The sequence below is a fragment of the Trichosurus vulpecula genome, chromosome 6, assembly GCF_011100635.1.
Source record: "Trichosurus vulpecula isolate mTriVul1 chromosome 6, mTriVul1.pri, whole genome shotgun sequence".
NCBI lineage: Eukaryota > Metazoa > Chordata > Mammalia > Diprotodontia > Phalangeridae > Trichosurus > Trichosurus vulpecula.
In genome coordinates, this window is record NC_050578.1 from 268,401,329 (window position 1) to 268,429,061 (window position 27,733).

The 27,733-nt window shown below is 53.7% G+C and overlaps 1 protein-coding gene across 1 annotated transcript; it reads left to right on the forward strand.

Annotated features, from left to right (window-relative positions):
• The first annotated feature begins 54 nt into the window (after window positions 1–54).
• On the forward strand, window positions 55–27,709 carry TNKS1BP1 (tankyrase 1 binding protein 1). Its single transcript, XM_036764377.1, has 12 exons — window positions 55–172; window positions 3,132–3,243; window positions 4,653–5,346; window positions 7,570–7,648; window positions 9,179–10,462; window positions 12,589–14,726; window positions 23,319–23,670; window positions 24,349–24,496; window positions 25,021–25,157; window positions 25,634–25,791; window positions 26,315–26,390; window positions 27,326–27,709. Exons 2-11 carry the CDS (start codon window positions 3,147–3,149, stop codon window positions 26,373–26,375), a joined length of 5,148 nt encoding a protein of 1,715 aa, XP_036620272.1. The 5' UTR covers window positions 55–172; window positions 3,132–3,146; the 3' UTR covers window positions 26,376–26,390; window positions 27,326–27,709.
• Window positions 27,710–27,733: the final 24 nt, after the last annotated feature.

Genomic DNA, 27,733 nt, shown 5'->3' on the forward strand with positions numbered 1-27,733 from the left:
GTCTGGGGGCGGGGCCGGGCGATGCGGGGGCGGGGCCTCGCCCGGACTCTCAGTGGGTCTGTCCCGCGGTGACGGCGGCGGCGGTGGCGGTGGCTGAAGCTGGGGCCGGGCCGGGCCGAAGACCGGGGACGCGGGCGGCGCAGTTGAGGCGAGCCGGAGCCCCGGGGAGCGTGTGAGTGAGCGCAAGCGGGGGCGACCCGGCGGAGGAGGGGGCGGGGCCCGAGCGTAGAGGGGAGCAGGAGGAGGAGGGGGCCGGGGTTGGGGGGGGGGTGCACTCCGCTGGGGTGGGGGGGTTGGCGCGGGTGCTAAGTTTCCCACGGGCAGAAGGGGCCGCATGGTCGGGGTAGCCTCGAGGGCCGCGGGAGCTCGTGCCCCGGGTGTGGGAGCTCGTGCGTGGGTGGGGGCGGGAGCAGGGGGTGTGTGCCTAGCCCCCCCACCTCCCGAAAGCTGGAGGGCGCGCGCTGGAGAAGCCGCCGAGGCCGAGGCGCCTCGGAAATCCGGAGAAACCCGGGAAGAAAGAGTGGGAGGGCTAGGGGAGGGGGCTCGGGGGCGGGGCGGAGGCGGGGGGGAGGGGGCTCGGGGGCGGTGGCGGCAGTGGGTGGAGACGGGGCGGGGGGACCTGCGGCAGCGACGTTGGCTGCGCCCCGTCGCCCATCCCCCGGGCGCCGAGCGGCTCTCGCGTCCCTCCCCCCCATCATACCCCCCTCTCTTCCCCCCATCTCCCCCTCCCCACCCCGCCCCGTAGGTCCGCCCGCTCTCCATCCCGCCAGTCCTCCGCCTCCCGGGTGCAGCCCGGCCGCGTCCATCCCCGCACCGGCTGCTGCTTCTCGGTGCACACGTCTACTTTACGGGCCGTGGCCGCCTCCGCACCTCCCCTAGCCCGGCTCTTAGGCCTTTTTGTCCAGCCCTCCCTCCGCCGGTCCGCACCTCCGCAAGCCTGCACCGTAGCCAGCCCCATTGCGTTTATCGAACCCAGACTAGGTGCACGGCTCGGGGGGTGATGGGCGCCTGGGGTACAAAGACTTAGCGACCTCGTCGCCTTCTCCAACCTCCCCCCCTCCGGAAGGAAGGAAGTCCTTGTCCCCCAGGGGCAGTGGCCTTGTTCGAGTTGGCTCTGCAGGCAGGAGCCAGGCCCCTCTTAGTCTCCCAGGCTTCCTAGCCTAGCCCCCCAGGTGGGCTCCCCTCCCCCCTTTTTTCCTCCCAGGGCTTATTATCTTATCCATTCCTTTGCCTTGATCATAAACCTCATGGCTGGCCACCATTGGACATCTAGACCCCTGCTCTCCTAGCGTTGGTTCCTGACTCTGAGCCAGCAGGATGGGCCTCTCTCCCTTCTCTGGGAGAACTCCCGAATCCTTCTCCCTCCACCTTGTTCTCAGTTCTCCTGGCTTCTGCTGCTCTTCCTTGCTCTGACTATCCTAAGTGAGACAGATTCCTAGTGACTCCCTCTTATCCTGGTGACTACCCCCCCCCCCATTCCTTTAGGGGTTAAGTTCAAAGACAGTGACAAGACCTACTGTTTGTTCCTTTTTGTACGAAATACCCTCTGCCCCTACTCCCCCCACCCCAACACTGGCACCATTGCATTTTTTTCTCCACGTAAGCTGGCTAACTTCATTAGGTTCCTTCCCTTCCTGCTTTGTGCAGGGAAGAAGGGAAGCAAGGGTGGTGTCAGATTTGCAAAAGCCGGGCCCTCAGAATTTCAGCTGATTTTGTTTTTTTCGGAGCCAGCTGGGGTATGTGCCGTGGAGGGATGGTTAGGCCTCAGCCACCCCTCCCACTGCAGAGCAGGTGCAGGGTGTGTGAATTAGATGATGGGAAGGAACATGAGACACTGACCAGAGGAAGAGGGGCTAGTAGGTTAGATTCCCTCCCCCTCCCAGCCCCCAATCAGGTAGGGGCCTGGGTCTGTGGGCTGGAGCTAAGACGTTAGAGGGCAGGAGAGGGGATTGAGAACAGCAGAGGTGAAGTCAGTGTTAGGAGGTATCAAGGAGGTGACATACCACAACTGGTGAAGTGTGGGAGTTAATAGAAAGGGCTAGGAATGCTCAGGAGGGTAAGAGGCAGGTCTGTCTGGTGACCAGTTATTGTTCAATACAGTTAAATGCTAAATGCTGAGTGGAAAAGGGAAGAGCAGTTAACAGTCATACTTGGGCTTGAGGCCCAGGTTGTCCACTCTCCAGGTAGGCTCTCTGAAGACCTTGGCTTTTTCTGTAGTGGAACAGTGTGGCTCTCTCCTCCTCCTCCTCTCCCAATCCCTTCCTGTTAACCTGGAGGCCCATACCCAGCCCCAGCAGACCTGTCACTTCTTCGAAGGATGCGTGACCAGCCTTTGGGTCTTGGCAGCCAGGAGTCAGGGCTTCTAAAGCCCTTACCCGTTCTCTATGGGAGTAGGGCTTTCTCCTTCTTCCTCTTGGCGAAGAGCTGCAAATCCAGTGGGAGGCCATTACTATAGCAACAGGCATAGGCCTTGGCTTTACCTCATCAAATTCCAGCCCGACGCCAAAACGATTGAGAAATAAAAAAAAAAAGGAAAAATGTATTCCAGATGTTTACTTTTTATTCCCTGTTTTTTCCGTGTTTGGATGGAGGCAGCTCGGACAGACTCTTGAGGGAGGGCTGGGGAGGCAAAAGAGGGGGGAGCCAGGGGGTGGGAACCACTCCCTGCTGAGGGAGGGAGACAAGGAAGGGGCTGGGGCATGGGGCGGAGCAGCTGCAGGTTGGCATGGATCGGGTTTTTCCCGTCCCCCACGAGGTAAAGTGATTCACGGTAGAGCTCAGCCTCTGAGGCCCAAGTGCCCTGCTCAGCCTGGTGCCCTCCATCGGTACCCACAGGGGGTGGGTGTGGGGCAGCTGTGGCAGTGGGAAAGGTAAAGCAGGGTCCTGGTTAGGAGGCCAGGCGGTTCCGGAGAACCTTGGGGGACAAGAAGGCTAGGGAACTGGTCCAGGGGCTGGGCTTGCTGCTGTGTGCCCAAGTTTTTTCCCTTTTCCCCAGTTCTCTTCGCCTAGCCCTCCACCCTCTCTCCTGCTCTCTCTCTCCCTGCCCAAGTTCGGCTTCCCTTGGCCCCTAATCCTGGCTGTCTCCTCTCCCTCTTTCTCCCCTGCTCTGTCCTTTTCTTCTCCTTCTTTAGGATCTGCTGCATGTGATGAATTTATCCACTCTCAGGGAAAGCTCCCCCATGGCTTCCCAGCCCCCCCGAGAGATGGAGGAAGAGCTGCTGCCGCCGGCTGGCCCGGAGCCAGGTACAGATGGGAGCAGGGTGGAGCTGGGTGCCTGGGGAGGGAGACACTGTTCTCCCAGGAATGAGCCTGGGAGCCCATGATGGGAAGGCTGGGGGCCAGAGGGAATCGGGAGGGGAGTGACACAGGAAATATGGTACAACTTTGGACTTGGAAGGATTTTGAGAGCGCATCTAGTCACATACCTTCTTCATGGAGGAGCCCGTGGAGTTCTCTGCTTGTTGTCAGAGAAGCCACTGCCTGAGGACTGTACAGGTGACTCAGGGTGAATCATGTCATTGGGAAGCAGGGGTGGAGAATACCCCCAGGTCCTTCCTGGCTGGTCCTCCATGGAGGATTGTGGGTGGGCTGACCTGCCTGGCTTCAGCCCCTGGACTTACGTCCCCCCCCCATGGGATGGCCTGGCTAGAATGAAGAATGAACCCTATGAGGATAATGGGGTCCAAGCGTCCCCCTTCCTCAGAGTCCTGGAAGCCCCAAGATGATTTGGGGGCCCTTGGAATAAAGAGGCAGTGTTAGAGTACAAGGAGTACTGACCTTGGTGTTCAGAAGCCCTCTCAGGGTCCTGTTGCTGGTACTGAATGGTGCGTGGCCATAAGCAATTTACTCGGGTTCTCTAAAAATAGATGAATAGGTAACAACTATACAGCGCTTACTATGCGCTACTTTGCTAAGCATTTTACAGTATTATCTTATTTGGATAAGGTAGGTGCTATTATGATCCCCATTTTACAGGTGAAGAAACTGAGGCAGGCTTAGATACCTTGCCCAGGGTCACATAGCTAGTAAGTGTCTGAGGTTGGGTTTGAACTTAGGCCTTCCTGACTCCAGGCCCAGCACTTTCTCCACTGTGCCAGCTAGCTAATATATGCAATATACTCTAGTATGTATTTGACAGAACATTGTGAAGCTCCAGGGACAGTCACCAAGTGTTTTGTATATGCAGGCCCTCTAGAGTTAACCAGGGAAGGCAAAAACACTGTCCCCTGCCCTCAAGAACATTATGTTTTAGTGCTAGAGACATGTCAATGATTAGGGATAACAAGATCTACGTAGCAGAGGTGGGGGAAAGTGGCAGCAGCTGGGGGTCTGGGAGAGCCCTTGTGCATAAGGGAGAGTTGGAACAGTCTTGAAGAGCGTCAGAAGCCAAGATGGGGGGCTAAGGATCTGCTTGGGGCATGTCTGTAGAGCACCCAGCAAACCCTAAAGGACTCTGGCCTCAGTTTCCTGTGCAAAATATGGGGATTTGATGAGATGGCCTATGAGGAATGTGCCCTTCAGCCCTAGAGCTGGGATCCTGTGGGTCTGCGTATTTTGTTACCTCATTTGTGTTATTTTCATCGACTTGGCAATCAGTGATGTGCTTTTCAACATCTCTGTCATATCTTCTCCCTGCCTCCTCTTTTTTGTAGGGGACTCAAGGGCCAAACCCCCAGTTAAACCTAAGCCCAAGCCTGAGCCCCGGACGCTGCCTGCCAAGCCAGCTCTGCCAGCCAAACCCAGCCTGCTGGTGCCAGTGGGGCCAAGACCCCCTCGAGGTCCCTTGGCTGAGCTGCCTTCTGCCAGGAAAATGAACATGCTGGCAGGACCACAGCCCTACGGTGGCAGCAAGCGCCCCTTGGCCTTCTCTCCTCGGCCAGCCCCCGATACACCATCTGCTGGAGCTAGCCCTAGGGAGGCTAGCAAGGATGAGGGGCCCCTGGCCACCCCTCCACCCCGATGCTCAGTCCCAGCTGGGGTCCGGAAGGCTCCCGCTCCTTTCCGCCCATTGTCTGATCGATTCTCTACCAGCACCGTGGAAGAGATCTTAGCCAAGATGGAGCAGCCCCGAAAAGAGGGCCCCTCTAGCCCTGATCGCTTTTGGGGCTCCCGCCTCACCTTTAGCCACGATGGTAGCTCCCACTATGGTCCAAGGGCCTATGGCCCGTTGCAGAGCCCCGGGGATGAGGAAACATTGACGCGGAGCATCTCCAGGGATCTGTCCCAAGAAGAACAGGCAAAGTCTGAGGAGGGGCAGGAAGAAGGGGGCGAGAGTTCAGCTGGGCAGTGTCCTGCAGAACCCCAAGACAACCAGCCTGAAGTATCTGGCAGAATGCTCGAGGAGAGGTGAGGAGGGGAAAAGGGGAAGCTCTCCAGCCACTGTGGCTGCTCTTTCTGCTGCCTGTACTGTTGTAGGATCTAGGACTGAAAGGAGTCAAAGGATCGTCTAGGCCCAGTCCTTTTAGGCATAAGGAAACAAAGCCAGAGAAGTGAAATGACCAGCTGGTAATCCAGGTGGGAAGTAAGAGAGTTGGGGTGCGAGGCAGGTCATGTCCTAGCAGAAGACCAGAACATTGGAGCTTTGGAGCTGGGAGGGACCTTGGAGCTGTCTAGTCCCCACCCAGAGTTTTGCAGCCAAGACAGGCAGTGCAGGTGGTCATTTTCTGTCATGTCGATTTTCCTGACCATGGTGGGCCGGGGCCAGAGTCCCTAATGTCACTATACCTAAGACCTTCCTTTGCCGGCTCCTGGTATTCGTGGGCCAATGTTAAGCACCTCTCCCTCCCCGATCAGGGCTTCCTCTGAGCCGAGGAGAGGGATTTGGAGTCCAAGGACCTGGGTTTGAATCCTGGCTCCCTTAGGCTGTGCAGCCTGGGACAAAGGATTTCCCCTCTCTGGGTTCCAGTTTCATCTGTCAAATGAAAGGACTGGCCTAGAGACTTTTAAAAAGGTCCCTTCCAGCTTTCAGTCTGTAATCTTGTGTTGAGGAGGCCGTTTGTCATCCAGTAGGTTTCAGGCCTTTAGGAGACATTAGCCAGGGATATGCACCGGTGTCAGGGGCAGCATAATAAATTGGGTATCTCTAGAGTTGCAGGAATGGTATATGGAAGAACCCACATTTACGTAACAAAATTAAGGGGCTGATGATTTATTTTACAGATGGTTTCACCATATGGTTTCTTTAAATAGCAGATTCCTGCTCTCGGCACCCCCCATTCCCATCCCAGCCCCATGCCAGTGCATCTAAATCATGATTCTGTTTACAAAAAATGTACTTGCTCACTTCTTTTCAGGAATGCAGCAGACCTGTAACCCCCCAGCCCTGCCTGCCTGTTAGGATGGGAGTTTGTGGTGCATTGTGGGCCCTCTCCGGGGAAGGGAGGGACAGAGCCCTAGGGGATCTTAGCTGTGCAGCCAAGATGTTAACTGTGACTCAGGCCCCTCCTCTGGGGAGCCAGCCTGTGGCAAAACTGCCCTTTTGGGGCCTAGTCTGGCCTCTTGTTGGGCCCTGCCCCTGAGAAGCAAGGAGCATGGCAGGGTGGGGCTGAGCACTTGCGCTTAAGCCAGACCCGGAAGGAGGAGACACCTGCTCAGCCAGGCTGGCATTTCTCTCACCTGGCTGGGGTAAAGGCATGGGGGAGGTGGTGGTGATGGTGGAGAGGTTAACCCTTCCCACTCTGCTGCAAGAGCCTTCTAAGAAATTTCCCCTCACAGGTGAGGGGGCAGCTGTCCTTTCTTGCTGGTGGAGGGTCCAGTAATGTTACAGCCCCGGAAATCTCCATCTTAATAACATATTTGCATAGCATTTGAAAGTCACAAAGCACCTTCCTCTCAACCACTCTGGAAGGTGATGTGTTTGAGTATTAATTCCCATTTTATAGAAGAGGGAGGCCTAGAGGGCTTGCCCAGTGTTAGAAGATGAGTATGCAGCTGGGTGATGCCATAGTGCACCAGAGCGCCAGGCCTAGAGTCAGGAAGACCTGAGTTCAGGTGCTGCCTCAGACATTTATAAAGCTGTGTGATCCTGGGCAAGTCACTTCACCCTATTTGCATCAGTGTCCTCATCTGTCTGATGAGCTGGAGAAGGAAATGGCAAAGCACTCCAGTATCTTTGCCTAGAAAACCCCAAATGGGGTCACATAGAGTGGGACACAGCGGAAATGACCGAACAGATGTGAGAAGTAGGCTGGTCTTCCCTCAGGCTGCAGTACTTACTTAAAAAAAAAGTATTAAGATAGGAAAGGAATTAGCTGCTTCCTTTTCAGAGTGAAAATATTTAACTCCTTGTGGGATAGAAGGCAGGAAGTAAGTGTGTCTGTGGTGGGGAGGGATGGCGCAAGGGGGAGAAACCCCAGCCTCTGTCCTCAGAGGATGTCAGAGAGGCTTGCTTCTTGGGAGCATGGGAAGCATGTGTCCTTTGGCTGCTGAAGAATTGTACCAGATCGGGAGTGGGGGAAGCCCTTGTGGACTCTGCTTCCTCTCTCCCTAGGGATGTTTTTGTTTCTCCTCGTTCTGTGACAGACCTCCAACAGTCTGTTCTTCCCCCCCCCTCCTCCCCCCCCCCCACAGGCTCATCTCCTCTGACCTGACAGCCAACGGAGACCTGGCACCCGACGGAGACCTGGCAAGCACGGTGTTACCCCATGAAGTAAGTTGTCCCTTGTCTAGAATAAAATCATAGAACGTCAGCCGGGGGGGGGGGGGGGGGCCCTAGCAGAGACAGTGTCAAACCGTAAGGTATAGAGTGTCAGGACCAGAATGGACTTCAGCAAACCACATCCCAGCTTATCCAGTTCAACCCACCTATTTTACAGAAGAGAAAACCAAGGCCCAGAGACAGGAAGGACTTTTCTCAAGGTCCTGATGGTAGTTAATCAGACAACAGGGATGAGAAATCAAGGTGTTCTTACCACAGGCCCAGGGCTTGTTCCTGTACTCCAAGACAACACAGCAGAGTCAAGTTCTGTGGTTTAGAGGGAAGGTGGGGCTTAATGTCCTCTGCTCCCATAGTCAATCCTTCCCCTTCTCTGACCACCCCTTTCCCTGTCGAGGCATCCTAGGCCTTGGAGCAGAATTTTCCTTAGAGCCCAGGACCTGTAGGGGAGCAGCAGGAGGGCTGAGAAGATGGGGTCGACTACCCCCCTCCATTCCTTCGTAGGCCCTGGTAGCTGCTGGGCTGGTGTCTGTCTGGCTTAGAGGGGAGGGAACCTTTGACTCATAGCCCTGCCTGTGGTAAAAAGGCCTGGGTGGAGCTGCTTAGGATGGGGCCCAGGCTCTGCTGAGTCTCTGAAGGGAGAAGGGCCAGCACAGGCCGGAGTCTGTTCTCCCCTTTGCCGTTTCCTTGCTCTAGCCCATGCACAAGGCCGTCTGTTCTTCCCTCGGCCTTCTAGATGTCACTGCTTGACTTTCTTGCTTCCTCTTAGGTGGAGGTGGCAGCTGCTCACAGGTGGAATACACTGAGTTCCTAGGGTATCATAGGGTCAGCTGCAGAGCTGACAGGATCTGCAAAGGCCTCTGGTCCAACCCCCTCTTTTTTTTTTATAAACTTATTTATTTATTTTTAGTTTCAACATTCACTTCCGTAAGTTTTAAATTTTCTCTGCCTCCCTCCACAAGAAACCCCCTTATTTTACAGATGAGGAAACCGAGGCCCAGGGGGTTATAGAATGTTAGAGCTGGAAGGGACCTCCCGGGCCATCTAGTCCAGCCACCCCATTTTACAGATACAGGGAAGTCAGATGACTGGGCCAGGGGCATGCGGGTAGTAAGGGGCAGAGCAGAATTTGGACCAGACTCTAAAGCTGACCCTTTTTGTAGCCCCGTGCTCTTCTCTTCCCCAAAGATGACAAAACACAAGTGTGCCCTTTGGGAGTGGGACCAAGTCCAGCTGGAGCTTGTCCCAAGCTTTGGAGTGGACCTTCCCTACTCTCTCATCCAGAGGCCTCCTTGGAGCTTCAAGTGAGGCAGAGGACTTAGGCAGCCAGATTTGCAGCTTCCTTTCCTCCCTAGACTTTCCTCTTCTCCCAAAATCATGGGCAGATCCCTCCATTCCTGTTTGCCATCTTGACGAGGGGAGGGCAGTGGCTTGGAGGGGAAAGGTGACTGGAGGCCCCTCTGCCTGCTCCACGTGCCCTGTTCATTGTTCCTAGATGGGTAATGACAGCTTTTTCCTTTACAGGTTTCCGAGTCTTCAGCCCATCCACACCATGTTCCTTCTCCAGCCCCACCTAGTCCCATGCCTCATGATCACTCCCCTAGCCCTGTGAGGGCTCCAGGATCTCAGAGCCCAGCCCCCTCTGCCGAGGGACTCATCACATCCCAGAGCCCAGCGCTCCCCACAGAGAAGTCATCTGAACCCCTGAAATCATTCAGCCCATCCCTCCCATCAGGGGAGGGCCCTGGGTCCCCCAGCTTAGGCCTCTCCCCTGAGAAGACTTGTACTACCCCAGAGGCCCCAGGGTCCCCCAGTCCAGAGCATTCCCAGGTTACCTCTCCCCAGATTTCACTTTCAGGGGGCCAGTTTTTAGAACACTCTAGAACATTTCCCCTGGAGAAAAAGGAGGAGGAGGGTAGAGAGTTAAGCCTTCGGCTCCCGCACCTAGAACAACGCCGCTTCTCAGAAGGTGTGCTTCAGCCCCCCAACCAAGATCAGAGGAAACTAGGGGGGTCTCTGGCTGCCTTGCCTCAGGGCCAGGGAGGAAGAGGTGGCTTGGAGCAATCCTTTGGGAGTGGGACAGGGTCCAACTGGAGCTTGTCACAGTCCTTTGAGTGGACCTTCCCCACTCGGCCTTCAGGTCTGGGTGTGTGGCGCCTAGAGTCCCCACCGCCCTCACCCATCACTGAAGCTGATGACTCTGGTCTGTCTGAGGGAGAGGGGGAAGAGGCTGATGGGGATCGGAGCTCCAGGCCAATCAGGGCTACACCTCGAGCTCAGAGGGAGAGCGTTCACTGTGGGGTCCCCCAGAACCAACAGATAGATGACAGAAATCCAGTTTCCTCCAATCCCCCATCAGATCTTCAGCCCAAAGGCCAGGATTCACCAAGACTGTCACTGCTCCAAGCAGAAGAAGTAGCAGGAACGGAGGAACCGCTGGCTGGACTGGAGACTCCCCTCCCTCCCACTCCAGAGGAGGAGGCAGCCTTGCCCATCCTGGAGCCTGTTCGAGAGCAGGAGCCCCCCCTTCCCCTAGCTCAGCCCTGTATCTTGTTTGCCGATGTCCCTGTCCCTGAGCAGGCTACACCCTCCAAGGAAGATGCCCCAGACCTGGCAAAAGCAGAGACCACCCTGACTAGGCCTGAGGGAGGGGACCCTCCAAGAATGTCACCTGAGCTGAGGGCCCCTGAAAATGATGCTGGCTGGCTAGACAAGCTCCTGGCCTCACCACCTCCCAGTGCCAATGGTCCCCGGAAAGCAACTGTACCTGACCAGTGTGAGACTCAGATACCCAGTGCCAGCCCTGAGGTGAGGGCTGACAGGGGCCTAAGGTGGACTGGGGCATAAAGGGGGCTGGTATTTGGGCTTAGGTGTTGGACCAGGTGTAGAGGTTTGCTAAGATTCTTCTTGTGGGACAGTGTGGGGCTGCAGAAGGGAGAATCAGAATGTTAGAACAAGAGAACTTACTTAGGGCACAGGATGCCAGAACTGAGAAGGACTTTAGAATATGTAAAGTCAGAGTTGGGAAGGCCTTGAGAACATAGGATGTGAGTGTTGGGAGGGCTCTTAGAACATAGGGTATGAGAGCTGGGAGGAACCTTAGAACATAGGATGTGAGAGCTGGGAGGGCTCCTGGAACATAGGATATGAGAGCTGGGAGGAACCTTAGAACATAGGATGCGAGAGTTGGGAGGGCCCCTAGAACATAGGGTATGAGAGCTGGGAGGAACCTTAGAACATAGGGCATGAGAGCTGGGAGGAACCTTAGAACATAGGGTATGATGGGGCAGCTAGATGGCACAGTGAGTAGAGCACCGGCCCTGGAGTCAGGAGGACCTGAGTTCAAATCCGGCCTCAGACACTTGACACATGTACTAGCTGTGTGACCTTGGGCAAGTCACTTAACCCCAATTGCCCTGCCAAAAAGAAAAAAAAAAAAAAAAAAAAAAAAAAGACCATAGGGTATGAGAGCTGGGAGGAAGAACATAGGATGTGAGAGTTGTGAGGGCCCTTAGAACATAGGGTATGAGAGCTGGGAGGAACTTTAGAACATAGGATGTGAGAGCTGGGAGGGCCGTTAGAACATAGGGTATGAGAGCTGGGAGGGCTTTTAGAACAAAGGGTTTGAGAGCTGGGAGGAACTTTAGAACATAGGGTGTGAGAACTGGAAGGGCCTTTAGCATGTAGAGTGTCGGAGCTAGAAGGGACCTTAGAATGAAACATCCAAGTTAGAGGGGACATAGAGATGATTAAGTCCAAACCTCTCATTTTATGAAGTAGAAAGGTGAGACCCAGAGAGAGGGGTGCGATTTATCCCAGGTCACACCACTGGGGAATGGTGGAGTCAGAACTAGAACCCAGGTCTCCTGAGCAGTAGGGCAGTTCTCATTGTACCGTCGCTGCCCTTTAGTCAAGCAGCCTAGGTTCAGGTTTGTTCTTCAGTTAAGTTTCTGCCAGATTGCCAAGCCAGGGGTGGGGCCTGGGAGAAATGGTGTACAGGTCCTGGGCATCCAGCCATTGTGTTCCTAAGCTGCAGTGGGTGGGCAGGCAGGCAGGCAGGCAGGCAGCGAGCGGAGGAGGAAGAGGAGGAGAAGGGGTTAAGGGCTAGCCAGTAGGTGTGTCTGTCCCAGGATCTGTGTGACTCAACTTGTTTCTGGGAGGGGCTGGCTGCAGCTGCGCAGCCTGAGCCAGTCTCTCAGGGAGCAGTTAGAAGTAGTCAGACAAGTCTGGGAGAAGGGAGTACTGACTCCCCCTCCTTCCTAGGGCCACCCTGCCACTGTCTGGCCTCACTCAGCACCCCAGGGTGGGTGGGGGTCATGGCCCAAAGTGGGGAAGAAAGCACCATGTCGATCCTGGAGCGTCTGCTGGCCAATGCGGCCCTGTGGGAGGAGGCTGGGCGGGCTCGCTTTCCAGATCCAAAACTGGTGTCTCGGGCCAGCAAACCTGGGGGGGTAAGTGTGGCCTGGGAAGCCAAAGATACCTAAAAACTTGAGGGTGTAACATCTGTCCTCATCCACGTGCTAGGTTCTGCCAGGGACTGATAGGGTAAGGGTCTGCGGGGGACCTGTTGGGGAGATGGCCTTGGTGTAGTGGGGAGAGGGTCCTTGAAATAATGAAATGTGGGCTCCTTTGTGGGGCCTAGGTCATAAGGAGAGTCAATAAAGATAGGGATAGTTCTTTTGGAATGGGGGCTCTATAGGGCATGGACTCCTTGGCTTGGTGATATTATTCTTTCCCTCCCATGCCTGCCCCCCCTCCCCCCTGCCCAACCTGGACAGCACTTTTTAGCTTTGTTTTTCCCACTACTATTCAGCCAAGTCTCTTCCAAGGGGTTTTCTAACAGACTGGGTAAAACAGCTTCACCTTGAACCTTGTGTGTGTCTTGGATCTTACCTCTAAACATCATTTTAATTGTATCTTTTCTGCTTTTGCAGGGGCTCCTGGGATGGTCTCAGAAAGATCTGAAAAGTGAATTTGGAATTGGTGTAGACTCACACCCTGGCACCTTCAGCCCCTCTTCCACCTGGGCCAGAGAGGGCACCAGGGGCTATGGCATTGGGGTCTCAGGTTCCAGTGAGAGAGATTGGGTCATTGATGATGGCCGCGTAGGGGCAGCACGGAGCCACCGAGAATGGAGCAACACCTATGGCATTGGCCAGCCAGGGTTGGAGGAGCAGTTTGATACCAGCAGTGGAGACCAGACCAAGGAGCATGTCTTAGGTGGGGATATTATGGCCCAGGAATTTGGAAAGACAGATCAGCTTGGGACTTACAGTGGCCAAGGTGCTGACTTACAGCACCAAGAATTTGGGAAGAGAGACTCACTTGGGACGTACAGTAGCCAGGATGCTGAGTTACAAGACCGGGAATTTGGGAAGAGAGACTCACTTGGGACATACAGTAGCCAGGATGCCGAGTTACAAGACCGGGAATTTGGGAAGAGAGACTCACTTGGGACTTACAGTAGCCAGGATGCCGAGTTACAAGACCGGGAATTTGGGAAGAGAGACTCGCTTGGGACTTACAGTAGCCAGGATGCCGATTTATGTGCTCGGGAATTTGAAAAGAGGAACTGGATGAGTGAATATGGCGGCAGCAGCAAGAAAGATATTGATTGCCTGGAAAGAGCCTTTGGAGAGAGAGACCTGAGTGATGTGTTCAGTGTGGGACATTCAGAGCATCAGGATAAAGAGTTTAGGAAGAAAGATCAAAGAGACAGCTATTGCCCTAGAGAAGCAAACAGGGAGGAGAGGTTGGAGAAAGAGCCAGAGGGCTTCTATGGCCCTAGTGCTTGCAATTTACAGGACCGAGAGCCTGCGGAGAGAGATTTGAGCAACTGGCCTAAGAGCAATGACTCTAACCATCAAGGAGAATTTGGGAAGAAAGACCAAGCTGGGACTCACAGGAGCAATGATGTCGACCGCCAGCCCAGGGAATTTGGGAAAAAAGACTGGCCTAGTGAATTTGACCAACAAGACATGAGTCAGATGGAGAGGGAACTCAGTCTAGGGAGACGAGATTGGACCAGTGACTTCCGAATTGAAGGCACAGACAAGAGTGACCAATTTGGTATCATTGGGACTGATCGAGGTAGCTGCTCAGGCCTGGGCATTCTTAGTGGCTCAGATACGATGGGAAGCACCAACTTTGTGTCACCGGGGAAGATTATGATGGGACAGACACAATGGACTGATGATCTGGGCCTCAGGAACTTGAATGTATCTGGTTGTGTAGGATCAGAAGGGTTGAGTGAGGCCCGAGAGCATGGAGTTGGACAGACTGATTGGTCCTCTGACCTGGGCTTGAGAAACATGAGTATGCCCAGTGGCTTAGGGGATGGAGGGCCTGGGGAATCTAGGGAGCTTGGAGTAGGACAGAAAGACTGGACCCCAGATCTTGGCCTGAGGAACATAGATGTCTCAGACGTCATAGAGTCAGCAGGGCTGACTAGTGAGGCTAGAGAGTGTGGGGTAGGACAGACGGACTGGGTTCACAGCCTTGGGATGAGGAATGTAGATGCACCCAACAATATGGAACCTGGAGATCCTCTGTTGTCAAGGGAGCACGGAGTAGGACAGGCAGACTGGACACCTGACGTCAAGCTGAGAAACACAGACCTGGGGACAGGAGGCAGCCTCAGAGAGCACGGTGTAGGACAAATGGACTGGACCCATGATCTGGGGTTGAGGAATACGAATCTATCAAGTCCCCTGGAGTCTAGGGGTTCTGGTGAGGCACGAGAATGTGGAGTTGGACAGATGGACTGGAAGAATGATTTGGGGCTCCGGGACACTGATTTTTCAGGTGGCTCGGATCTCAGAGGTCCAAGTAAAGCCCGAGAGCATGGGGTTGGCCAGGTGGACTGGTCTCAGGATGTGGACCTCACAAGCCCTAGCTTATCCAGTAGCCTCGAGGCTGGAGAGCTTTCAGAAGCCCGAGAGCTGGGAGTCGGAGAGGTGAGCCGGCCTGGCATTTTGGAGAGCCAGTATGGCAGTGACTCCTCACAGCCCTCAGAGAATAGTGTGTCTGACATCGGGATGGACTCGAGAGAAACCACAAACTCAGGAACCAGGTAAGGGAACCCTCACCCAGGGCAGAATGGGCTCTGTCGCACTTGCCCTGGAGTTCAGGTGGAGATAGGAAGGCCTACCTACCAAAGGTCTTTTTCTCTCCCCCTGCCCCGCCACTTTTTTCTAAAAATATTATTTTATTTTCCTCCTAAAGTTTGGGAGAAGTGAGAAATGGCTTATGATGTAATTAGGAAGTATAAAGTGTTGTAAGATAATAGCGAGCATCATGTAGCGATTTAAGATTTGAAAAATGCTTTACAAATATTGCCTCATTTTATCCTTGCAGTATCCCTGGGAGGTAGATACTCTTATTATCCCCATTTTGCATATGAGGAAACTGAGGAAGATAGAGGTTAGTTGACATGTCTAGGTTTCACCCAGCTGGTAAGTGTCTGAGGCTGGATTTGAATTCAGTTCTTCCTGGCTCTAGGACCAACACTCTACCCACCACGAAACTCCCTCTAAGATAAGATGTTCATATATTGCTACCCAATATTTAGTCTCCCAAAATGATTTCATAAAACTTTTCAGTAGGAAGAATTTTCTATAAAATTTCCCACAGTATCAGATCATAGAACAGTTCGGTAGGTCAAGGCACCCATTCGAATGCTTGATGTATTTTGCCTCCAGTGGGGCATAGCCACTTGGATGTAAAGGAAGGTGGTCTTCCTCTTAGGGACTTTGGATATGGAGTTTAGTGTGTATGTGTCTGTCCTAAGTAGGTCCCCAGTCTCTGGGAATAAAGAGAGTATTGGCTGTGGTGGCCATTCATTCCTGTAGAGGTGAGAAACCAGAAGCCTCCTGGCCTACTTCCTCTGGAGGCCCTGGGTAGAGGAGTAAAAGCAAGTCCAAAGATCGGGAGCTGGAAGGAAGCTGAAACCCGGCTTTTCTCAACCTGGTGCCCTGGGGTCCCAGAAGCCCGAAGAAAGGACGCTTCTTTACTGAGAGGCCAAAGCCGATTCTTTTTGAGCAGGTCAGGTTGGGCACAATACACCCTCGAGTCACAAAACTAGCCAAATGTTTTCAGATCTGGAAAGGACATAGATTTTTAGGCGTTGCCTGTATTTTACTCCCCCTACCCCAAGTTTTTGTTTTACCATCTCTCGGTGCTGCTCCTTACCTTGTTAATGGGCTCCACTCATGGCTTCAAAAGAATCTCAAAGTCAGGCTGGAGCAGGAGCTGGGCCAGTGAGGGTCAGGGTGCAGTGCCCCATGCGACAGTGTGCCTCAGAAATGTTGGAGCAGGATGCTGGTTCTCACACTTTTCCACAATGGCACAATCCTTCAGGTGAAATGAAGCTTTAGCAGACTTGTAGTAAAATCTTCTAAAATGGTTCTTTTTAGTGCCTTTTAACAAAATCCATAAGGCTCTTTTAAAAAATATATTACAAGAAACTTGGGGTGTTTCATGCCATCTTGTCTTAGGAGAGGGAGCATGGCATAGGAGGCCTGTTGTCAGGGTGTGGACCACCTGTATGGGATATTCTGGTATGGGATACTGAGGGCCGGCCACAGGAGGCCCTGGGGAGCTGAGGGGGAAGAAGAAGAGAGGAGGCCAGGAGGGCCAGGGTGAGAGATCTGGGCCAAGAAGAGGGGGTGGTAGGCAAGGACAAGGAGCTGGGAGTTGGGGGAAGGAGAAGAGAGGAGGCTGGGAGGACCAGGCAGATGGAGAAGGTGAGGGCCATGGGGCAGTCAGGGAGAAGTTCTGCAGTCTCGGGCAGGAGCTCGGAGATGGTGGAGGAGCACAGGGGACACTGTTCCAGCGCCGGCTCTGCCACAACTAGCTGTATGAACTGGAGAAAGGCATTTCCCCTCTCTGGGCCTTAGTTTCCTGAGCTGTAAAATGGGGACTGTCCAGTTCTATGAGCCTTTTGTTGAAGTTGGGGAGAGAAGGCCAGAGTCAGGCCGCTGCTGCTCCCTCCTTGGCTTTCTCGATTTCCTCAACACCTGACACCACACACTGATTTCTCATCACAGATTCTTCGTGAAGTAGGACCACAGAACATTAGAGCTGGAAGGAGCTTCAGAGATGGCCTACATTTTAACCAGTCTCTTCATTTTACCGATGAAGGAACTAAGGCCCAGATAGGGGAAGTGATTTGCCCATGTTCCCAGAAAGTTATTGGCAGACAGGATTCAGACCCAGTTCTTCTGTCTGTCTCTGCCCCAGGCTCCTTGCTCACATCCAGCGCTGCTCTGGGCCTTGCTCCCCGCTCCTTCTCTAAGATTCTGATGGGTGCCTCTGTGGATCCAGCTCCCTTCCAGAAGTGGCCTGTCATGTGCCAGACTTGGAACCTCAGGGTCTGAATCTGAATCTTGGTTCATCTGCTTCATGCCTGGGGGACACTGGGGAAATCAGTTCATTCTCTGGGCCTCTCTTTTCATCTGTAGAAAGGAAACAAGAGGGTCGAACTAGCTGATTCTTAGGCCTCTTCCAGCTCTAAATCTGTGATTCTCTCAAGAGATTGGGGAAGGGGAGAAGGGAGAATGGTGCCTTCTTTTGGGGGGACTTGGACCCCCAAAGGGAGGCTGTAGGCAAGGCAGTAAGCATTTATCATGCACTGACTGTATACCAGTGAGGTGGCACAGTGGGTGGAGCACCAGGCCTGGAGTTCCAGTGTGGCCTCAGACACTTGCTAGCTTTGTGACCCTGGGCAAGTTGCTTCACCCTGTTTGCCTCAGCTCCCTTATTTATAAAACGAGCCAGAGAAGAGAATGGTAAACCCCTCCAATGTCTCTGTCAAGAAAGCTCTAAATGGGGTCACCAAGAGTCTGACATGACTGATAGAACTGAACAATAATCCTGTGTACCAGGCTACTCCTGTATTCATCTCTGAGGCTCCCAGTCCCTGCCTTCAGGGAGCTTATGTTCTAATGGGGAAGGGCTGAGTGCCAGAGGCAGCCCTGGGGGGGAATGAAATGGGGTGGGATGAAGGGCTTGGGATTCCAGAAAGAGGCTCTTTCCAGCTTTGACCTCAGCCCCCTTCTCTCAGCTCACTTTCCTTTCCTAATGTTCAGATCATCTGACCAGTGTCAACCCTAGCCAGCGTTTAGGCTTTAGAGGATCATTGGGCTCGGGGGGGAAGGGGCTTGAGATGCCTGCCGTCTGGCTCAACTCTTTCATTTTATAGATGAAGATAAGTTTAGGAGCAGTGAAGGTACTTGCCCAAGGTGACCTGGGTAGGAAGTGGCAGGGGAGCCACTGGTCTTCATTGTAACATCATTCAAGGAATCCCTTGCTTTATGAAGTGCAGCATCTCATTGTGGAAAGGAACCCAGTGGGGAGGAGTCTGTGAAGCAGATGGTTCCCTTTCACTTCATCTAAATACCTATGTTTGTGCACGAGTTTCTTTTAAAGAGTCGCACAGGTATCTTTCTGGGGCTCCCCTTTGGGTTAGGGAAGCATCTTCCCAACAGCGACTAAAGGAGATCTAAAGTTGTGCTCTGTGCAGACACGGTCACTCTGGGACTAGGAGGTGCTGGCCTGAGCAGAAGGAGCACATGGCCATGTGAGTCTCAGCCATGTACACTAGGAGATAGCTCACTGTGGTGACGGTTAGGCCTCTGGCCAGTAGGGGCTGCCCACAGAAGGTCCGGGCCCTGTGCACATGTCCAAGGTCCTTCCTGCCCCCCGGGCTGTGGCTGGGCCCGAAGTCTCTGAGTGACTTTGATGTGCTGTTGGCGCCATGTCAGGTTCTGTCTGGATGCTCTTCTCTTTTCACTCTAGAATCTCCATCTGGGGATCTTTTTAGGTCCCCCAGGCTCAAGTAACATCTCTGTGCAGGGAATTCCCAGATTAGTATATCTAGCCCCCGTCTCTTTCCTGAGCACCAGGCTTGCGTTACCAGTTGCTGAATTGATGTTCCAAAGGCATCGCAAGCTCAACAAGCCCCAGTTAACACTTTCTCTTTGGCCCCCAAACACTCTGGTTTTCCAAGTTTCTCTACATCCTCCCAGACACCCCCTCTCTCTCTTCCTCCTCCCTTTGTCTCTTCCCCTGCCTTCTCTCCCTCCCTCTCTCGCTTTTCTTTCTCCCTCCTCCCCGACTTCCTTCTCCTCTCCTTCCCCTTCCCCCTTGTCCCTCTCCCTTTTCCCCTCCCTTCCCATCCTCTCTCCCCTTTCTCCCTCCACCCTCCTTTCTTTTCCTTCTCCCACATTCCTTCCTTTCCACCTCCCTCCCTTTTTCCCTCTCCCTCTCTCCCTCTCTGGAATGGCCATTCATGGGCCTCACCTTGTGCTGCTTGGTAACCTGTTATCTTTGTCTGACCTGGCAGCTTTGTGGCCGTTCAGTCCTGAGGACTTGGTCCAGATACCCGATCGACTTTAGCCCTCCTGCAGGCTCAACCCCCACCAGCCAGACTTCAGGCTCCCGTGCCAGGCTTAAATCTTGTCGTCTGTCTGCTTCTCCTGCCTCCGAAGGCCACCACTTGGTTGTGGGCCCTCACCCACCACCTCTTGCCTGGACTCTTGGGTAGCATCTTGATTGTTCTCTCTGTTTCATGTCCCTCCCCATCGTAATCCCTTTTCCACTTGGCTGCCAGAGGTCTTTGAGGTGCCTCCTTTGGCCAGTCCTTACCCTCTCCTAAACCCCGAGGGCTCCGCATTTCTTGTAGGACCAAAGCCTTGCTTTGGCTTTTAGGTCCCTTATGTACCTCACTCCCCCCTGCACACTGTGATTCATGTCACTGGCCTTGCTTGTCCTCGCACCCAGCATTTTCTCTCCTGAGCCTGTACTGTTTGTGCACTGTTTCCACAGATTAGAATGTTCTCCTTGCTTATCTCCACCTCGCAGCTTCCCTGGCTTCCTCCCTTCCTTCCTTCCTCCCTCCCTCCCTCCCTTCCTTCCTTCCTTCCTTCCTCCCTCCCTTCCTCCCTCCCTCCCTCCCTTCCTTCCTTCCTTCCTCCCTCCCTCCCTCCCTTCCTTCCTCCCTTCCTCCCTTCCTCCCTTCCTTCCTCCCTTCCTTCCTCCCTCCCTTCCTCCCTCCCTCCCTCCCTTCCTTCCTTCCTTCCTCCCTCCCTCCCTCCCTTCCTTCCTCCCTTCCTCCCTTCCTCCCTTCCTTCCTCCCTTCCTTCCTCCCTCCCTCCCTCCCTTCCTTCCTTCCTTCCTCCCTCCCTCCCTCCCTTCCTTCCTCCCTTCCTCCTTTCCTCCCTTCCTTCCTTCCTCCCTTCCTTCCTTCCTCCCTCCCTTCCTCCCTTCCTTCCTTCATCCCTCCCCCCTCCCCTTCTTTCTTTCCTCCCTCTCTCCCTCTCTCTCACCCTCCTTCCCTTCTTCCCTCCCTCAGGAGGCCTTTCCCATCCTCCTGCTGCTCTGGCCTTACATCTGCTTCGTATATATTTGTACGTACCTCGTTGTTTACATGTCGTTCCCCTCATTAGAGTGGTAACTCCCGTACTGTATTTACCATTCTCTGTGTCCCTAGTTTAGTTTAGTTCAGTGCCTGGCACATAGTAAGCACTAATTAATTTCATATTGATAGGCTGAGCTGAGAGGGAACTCCGAATATAATGTTAGGGATAAAAAAGAAATTCAAGGTCATCTCATGGCAGTCATTCCTCCCACCCCCATACCACACTCGATGGATGAAGCAGGCTCAGAAGAGGGGATTAACCAGCGCAGGGTCACCTAGTGGCTTGGTACTGTTTTTTAAAATAAAATTATATATTTTTAGCCTTCATTTCAAAAAAAATTTGAGTCCCAAATTCTCTCCCTCCTTCCAGCGTCTCACCCATTGAGACTTATTGAGAAGGCAACAATATGATGTCAGTTAAGCATATGAAATCATGCAAAACATATCTCCATACTGGCCATGTTGCAGGAAAAAAAAGTGAAAAAAGCATGCTTCAGTCTGTGCTCGGAGTTCATCACTTTCCTCTCTGAAGGTGGATGGCGTTGTTCATCATGAGAGCTCTGGAATTGCCTTCAATCGTTGCGTTGACCGAAGTAGCTAAGTCTTTTCACAGTTGAGGTCCTTGTGATGTTGCCTTCATAGTGTTCCCCTGGTTCTGCTCACTTATGTCAGTTTATGCAAATCTTCCCAGGGTTTTCTGAAACTATCCTGCTTCTCATTTCTTATAGCACAGTAATATTCCATCACAATCACATACCACACTTTGTTCAGCCATTCCCCGATCGATGGGCATCCCCTCAATTCCCAACTCTTTGCCACCACAAAAAGAACTGCTGTAAACAGCATTGTGCAGATTGGACCTTTTCCCTTCTTTTGATCTCTTTGAGATATAGACCTGGTAGTGCTATTGTTGGGTCAAAGAGTATGCAGTTTTATAGCCCTTTGGAGATAGCTCCAAATTGTTCTCCACAACGGTTGAGCCAGTTCACAACTCCACCAATGATGCATTAGTGTCCTAAGCTTTCCACATCCCCTCCAGCATTTGTCGTTTATGAGTTGGTGCTTATGGCTTTGGGGCCTCAGCCTCTGGATTGCCTGTCCCTAGGGCCCTGCTGTCCTACTCCTGAGAACCTGTAGGGCAGGGTCTCAGGTTCATCCTTGATTTTGAATTGAAAGGGGCCTCAGTGGTCATGTGGTCCAGCCTCCTTTTACGTATGAGGAAAAAGAGCTCTGTGCCCACGGTCAGAGAGGCTGGAAGGAGGAGTGTGGGACTTGAATCCAGGGCCTTTGGCTTAGAATCCGGCGCTGTTTCCTTGTGTCCATTGACTGTCTGTGGTTCTTCAGAATCTACCCTCCAGGCCCAGCGGAAGATCTCTGTCAGACCCTGGCTTCTCTCGGGGCCCAGTGCCTCTGCCCTCTCCCTAAAGCTCGTCAAGTCTGCTAGTCCATCTGAGAGCCTGGACTTGGGAATCCGGAATTAGGGATCGTGTCCTAGGGCTGGCTCTGCCACTAACTTGGCCTTGGGACCCCTGCTCTCTGGGTCTCAGTTTCCTCCCCTGCCACGTGGTCGTACTGGACTTGCTGATGTTTGTGGCAATAGCGGACAGCGTGCTGGGCTGGAAGGCAGAAGGAGCTGAGTCCTGCCTCTGACACTGGGCAAGTCCACGTACCTCTCAGCCTCTGTTCCCTCATCTGAAAATTGGGTGCAATAATAGACTTGTTTAGGTGTTGGGGTGATGTCAGGATCCAGTGAGGTGATCTGTGTCAAATGCTTTGCATATCCTCAAGTTCTGTGTAAATCACCATTGTTGTTATTCTTGCTTTATTATCTACTGAGCCCCTTCCACAGCCACACTGACTGTTAGATCTACAGAAGGTCTTAGAAATCATCGAGTCCAAATGCCTCATCTTCTAGAGGCTTGCCCCAGGCCATCGCCTAAGTGGATCAGCCTTTGTACATCTGCCTCTTCCCACAACACTGTGCTCTCGTCCTTCCCAGTAGCCTGTGAAGTAGAAGAGCACATGCTCAAGGAGACAGAGCCACCTAGGTCCGGATCTGAGCCTGGCACCGGGTCTGCTGACTGCCCGCCCAGCCCTCCACAGGGAGAAGGCATAGGAAGCAGGGCTGGGAGTGGGGGGCAGCTTTGGCCCCCTGTGGGCCTCTGAATTCTCCTCCCTCCTTGGGGCCCTTGGAGCCTCCCAGCCACCCTATGCATCTGTTTGCTTGGCTGTAAGGTGGAGCCTCAGGTGGCATGGATGTTCACCTTTCCTGGCTATCCCGGTCACTTCTGTTTGCTTCTCCCTTCGTGTCAAGCCCGCCTCCAGTGGCATTGCTTAACAGCCTCAGCTCAGTCTTCAGCTGACTTTTCTTCTCTCGCTGTTGCTTTCCCTGGCTTTGGTTGCCATCAGTTAATGGCTTGGGGAAAGACAGAGCGGCATGTGGTTGGTCTCTCTCGTCCCCTTCTTGGCCTGCTTGTTGGCCTATGTCCATCCTGGACACTGAGCTTCCAGCTGTTTTTAGCCTTGGACAGGGGACTCTGTGTGTGTGTGTGTGTGTGTGTGTGTGTGTGTGTGTGTGTGTGTCTGAATATATGCATGCCTGCAATGCACATGTGTGTGCAAAGAGGATTTAAGTGTGATCTGAACTGGATCCTGGTGAGGATTATAGACCGCTGGCACCTGGCAAGGACCCTGGAGACCATCTATTCTAGCCCCTCATTTGTGGCCTGGAGAGGCTGAGTGACTTGCCCAACATGACACACATAGTAAATGACATGCAGCATTTGAACCCAGGTCCTCTGACTCTGAAGCCAGTCGTTTCCCACACTGAGCAGTCTGCTAGCCCCAAGGGCACCCAGTCCCTTAGGGAAATAAATGACAGACAGAAGCTCCCCTTTACCTGGCTAGAACTTTAAGCTTTCCAGAGTGCTCCTCATAACAGCCCTGGTCAGGAGACAGTGCAAGGAGTAGGGTCCTCATGTCACAGATGAGGAAGCAGTGTCTGAAGTGACTTCCCTAAGGCCATGCAGACATAAGTGTCAGAAGCAGGGTTTGAATTCAAACCACATCTGTTGCTCTTTTCCTTGTAAGGTTCTCATTCTGTCGCCACATGTTGCTGCTGAAAGGTTCTGGGGGGCCTGGGTAGGATTGGGAGGAGAATGGAGGAGCTAAGTCGGCATGGGGCATGCTGGTTCTGTCCTCCCGGTGGTGTTCCTTAATCCTCTCATAACCTGCTTCCCCCCACAGCCCCAGTGGGTGCCTTGCCCGGTCTCCACCTTCTGGCTCTCAGGGCCTGTTGCAAGACATGTTGGCTACCAGCAATCTCAGAGCATCTGTTGGCAGAGAGAAGGTGACCTCAGGCCCCAGGGGCCAGTTGGAAGAAGAGGAGGAAGAGGAAACAATCGCAGATGATGAAGAGGAGGAGCCAGAGCTCAGAGTGGACCCCCTGCCTTCTTGCCGGCCCCAGCCTGATGGCGAGGCCAGTCGGACAGAGGAGATGGACGGCAGCTGGGCCTCCCAGGGGGACGGCCCAGCTGCCCCGAGGCTGCTCCCAAGCCCTCCCTCCGAGTTGTCTAGCCAGGACTTCTCCTTTATAGAGGTCAGTGGGTGGCAGAGCTCTGGGCTAAGGTCGCTCCTTGTGGGTTATCTAGGTGGGAAGAATCTGCCCATGGCTGGGGGCAGTTGAATTCTTCTAAATATCATGTCAACAAATTCAAGTCAGCAAACAGTTGTTAGGTGTTCACTGTTTGCAGTGCCCCATTAAACCCTCCCTGAGCCTCTTTTGGGGATCCTTAGAGGACCCAGAACAAACTGACTCTATGACTTGGGCCAGTCCTTTGAGTATGGAGAAGGTGCTGCTGGTAGCCTTGGGCATGAGCAGAGCTGGGCAGATGGGCTGGTTTTCAAGGCACAGAAGAGGTTATTCCACAGGAGGCCATGGATTTCAGAACTGTAAGGGGCCTTACGGGCATCTCATTAATTCTTTCATTTTCCAGCAGAAAAGGCACAAAGCTAGTGTGGAGCCCAAATGCCAGGTCACTGGTCCCCAATCCAGGCCCCTTCCCCTCCAGCACGGAGGCAGGAGGTTTGAGGGTATCAGGGTATCTTTCAGGGGTAGACTGGTACCTGGGGAGGTGGGGCTGGAAATCACTGGGAGCAGGTCTCCAGCATCAGGGCTGTGAATGGTCAGTTAGGACAGGACAGGAGGACTAGACTGGACCAGATCTGGGCCAGATGGTAGACTGAGGTGGATTCAGGTGCCCTTGTTTCGTTCTAGGACACAGAAGTTCTAGACAGTGCCATGTATCGGAGCCGTGCCAATTTGGGTCGCAAGCGTGGGCACCGAGCCCCAGCCATCCGGCCTGGGGGTACCTTGGGGCTCTCAGAGGCTGATAATGATGCCTGGATCTTCCAGGATTCCACAGGTAGGGAAACAGGGCTTGGAGTGGGTTTGCCTCGAAGCAGAGCAAGGTTTCCACTTGGAGGCTTGTTTACTGATATACAGCATTGGCTAGTGCTAATCACACTTGTATAGTGCTTTAAGGGAGACTCACTGCCCTCCTCAGAACAATTCAGCAGGGTGGGTAGGTTAAGGATCAGTACCCTCATTTTGCAGCTGACAAAATTAAGGCATGAGAGGTTTAGTGACTAGCCCCATGTGATGGGTAAAGAAGCAGACCCAGAGAGGTTGAGCTCTTAGCCTAGGATCATGGAGCCAGTCTTTAGTTTCTGCCTTCAAAGTCCCCTCCTCCTAACACTGGACCACACTGTCTCTGGACACTAGTTAACCCAGGACCTGAGGTGGGGATTGGGGAGGATCTATTCAAAGGACTAGGTGTAGTGGACAAAGCCTAGGATCTTAGACATGAAAAGGATCTTAGTGATTTGGGGCTGAGGCCTGCTGTCTGGTGCTTAGCATCTCTGCCCCATTCCAACCATCCTCCTCCAGAGCCGCGGGCATCTCGGGTGCCATCTTCAGACGAGGAGGTGGTAGAGGAGCCACAGAGCCGCCGAACACGGATGTCCCTGGGAACCAAAGGCCTGAAAGTCAACCTGTTTCCTGGCTTGAGCCCTTCTGCTCTCAAGGTACCACCAGCAGCTCTGCCTGGCAGGGCTGGAGTTGGGGAGGTAGGCAGTGGGGAGGCGGACCCCTAAGATGAGGCAGGACTGGAGCTACAGGTGGGATGATCAGAGAGAGGCTTCCCAGTCCTTGTGCCCAGCTAGATCATCCCTGTCATCCTGGGCATTCCATTCCTGTAGCCATCACTCATCATGTAGCGGCCTGTCTAGAGTAGCATCTGGAGCTGGACCATTTAATCCAACCTCTTCAGTTTACAGAGGAGGAAACAAAGCCCAGAGAGGTTAAGTTACTTGACCAGGGTCACACAGCTAGTGTCTGAACCAGTAGTTGGGGCCACATCTGACCTTAAGCCCCAGGCCCTGCTATACCAAGTTGCCTGCCCCCGCTAGGTTTTCTCCCTCTCCTTCCGCTTCCCTCCTCTCCTCTTGTTCTTTTTCATGGGCTTCCATTTCTACTTGTGACTTAATCTTTGGAAACACAGGCTAAGCTGCGTCCCCGAAACCGTTCAGCTGAGGACGGGGAGCCGGTGGAGAGCAAGTCAGCCCAGAAGGAATCTGCCGTCCAGCGCTCCAAATCCTGCAAGGTTCCCGGCCTCGGGAAGCCCCTTGCATTACCTCCCAAGCCAGAGAAATCCTCAGGGTAGGTGGGGGTCCTGCCCCATGGGCCCAGATTAAAACGGGCCCCTTAACTGTACAGAAGGATCCCTGGGAGCCACGTGGTGATTTAGAAAATCATATACTAACATTATCTGTGTCTTAGGGTATTTTTATTTATTTTGTTAAATATTTTTCAATGACATTTTCATCTGGCTTGAGTCCCACATGATTCCCAAGGTGCGTGTTTGCCTGTATAATACTTGTGCTGTCTTCCCTACCTGAGCTTCCTTTTCACCAGATCCACACTAGCTCTTCTGCCTTTGGATCTGCCTCTGCCTGCATGCCCTCCCCCCATTTCAGCTTGAGGGGACGTTACCCTCTCTGAAGGGAGGTGACATGGGCTGACATCACCCAGTGGCAAAGCTTAGACTCAAATCCCTTTCCCTCCGCCTTCCTTCCATCCCATCTCAGTGCCTCTTCTTCTGTTTGGAGACTTGATGGCCATCCCACAACATCAGGTCCCACCCAGGAAAGGCTGGGAGGCTCATTCTCTGTCCTCCGTCTAGGTCTGAAGGTTCATCGCCCACTTGGCTACAAGCATTGAAGCTGAAAAAGAAGAGGGTCTGAGGTGACACTTCAGAGGTGAGCAAGGATCCCTGCGACTTACCACACGGGGCCCCCAGTGCTCACCCCAGCCTTGACCCCTTCCCCTGGGACCCTGCCAGACCTCGGGCTCAACCAGAGCCCCTTGGAGTCTCTTTTCTTACAAAAGAGGTCGTGTCTCAAGCCTTTCTAGTGTCGCACTGAAGGATCTGGTCATTGTGTGGCCACGGAGAGCTCTAGGACTTGGCTGCTGTCTGATGGGTCTGAAAGCTCACGGCAAGGGTGTTTGAGGAGGGCCTTCCCAGGAGTGGAAGTGTCAGCTGAAGGCCCCCTAGAATCCATGTCGCTGGCCAGCCTTTATGCTGGTCATCAGGCGTGTTTCCTGGCACACATCCTGGTCTCATCATTCCCCTTCCACCAAAGCCCTGCTGGGATGCAGCATGGGATGGGGGGTGGGAGGGCAGTCTGACTTTGAATGCCACCCCTCAGGGTAGCCTGGCCTGGGAAAGGGTAGAGAGGGTGTGGACTTCTCGCTCCAGTATCTCACAGTAGCAGGGACTTGTGGAGAGATCGTGTAGGTGTGGAGTGGACCGTAGAGGTCGTCTGATCTACCGCCTCATTCTTCCAAGACAGAAGCTGGGACCCGGATTGAGTCAGTGACTTCCCCAGGATCTCCACACTGAGGAAATCGCAGCTCCTTGAGTTACCATTGGTGTTAGTGTGGTGTGCAGTAGCAGTCAGTCACAGCTGGTGTATCAAGAGGAGGAAGGGGGCCAGAGCCCCCTTAGCATCCCGTGCAGGGGCTTGAGGATGTTCTGTCCATCTGCGAGAAGCCATCCTGGGGAACAGTGAGGTTCAGGGAATGCTTGAGAAGGGAGCGGTGTCGGGCTGAGCCCCTGCCCGCTCCCTGCCCGCTCCCTCCCTCCTCCCTGCCCAGCCTCCCCAGTAATCGCCTCTTCCTCTTTCCCTCACAGGTGGTTCCTGTCGGTCCTCAGAAGCAGCCCAACCCTGTGAGGCCCTGGACCAGGGAGGAGGGCTGGAGCCTGGGCTGTGGCCCCGCCCCCCATTCTAGCCTCCTCCCCCACCCTGCCCCCAGGCACATTTATGCACTTTGTATCCCCACCCCTCCCCCACCCCCTTGGGATGCAGTCCTTAGAGGTGTTGGCCCCACCCTCCCTCAGGCCCTCTCCCCCCCACCCACCTTTGGGTTTTCTTTTGATACCACTTTATAACATTTTGATAAAAGCCTCTGATTTTTGTAATGGGCGGTGGGCCGCCCCCTCTCTGCCCCCCAGGAGCCCTGTGGAGACCAAGGACGTTTTGTCACTTGAAACAATAAAGTTTTTTTGGGGATCGGTGATGTAGGCCCTGCTATGTGTGGG

Coding starts and splice junctions, on each gene's coding strand:
- TNKS1BP1 (XM_036764377.1), top strand. CDS start 3,147: ATGAATTTATCCACTCTCAGGGAAAGCTCCCCCATGGCTTCCCAGCCC. Junction 25,158..25,633: donor TGAGCCCTTCTGCTCTCAAG/GTACCACCAGCA, acceptor TTGGAAACACAG/GCTAAGCTGCGTCCCCGAAA. Junction 25,792..26,314: donor AAGCCAGAGAAATCCTCAGG/GTAGGTGGGGGT, acceptor TCCTCCGTCTAG/GTCTGAAGGTTCATCGCCCA.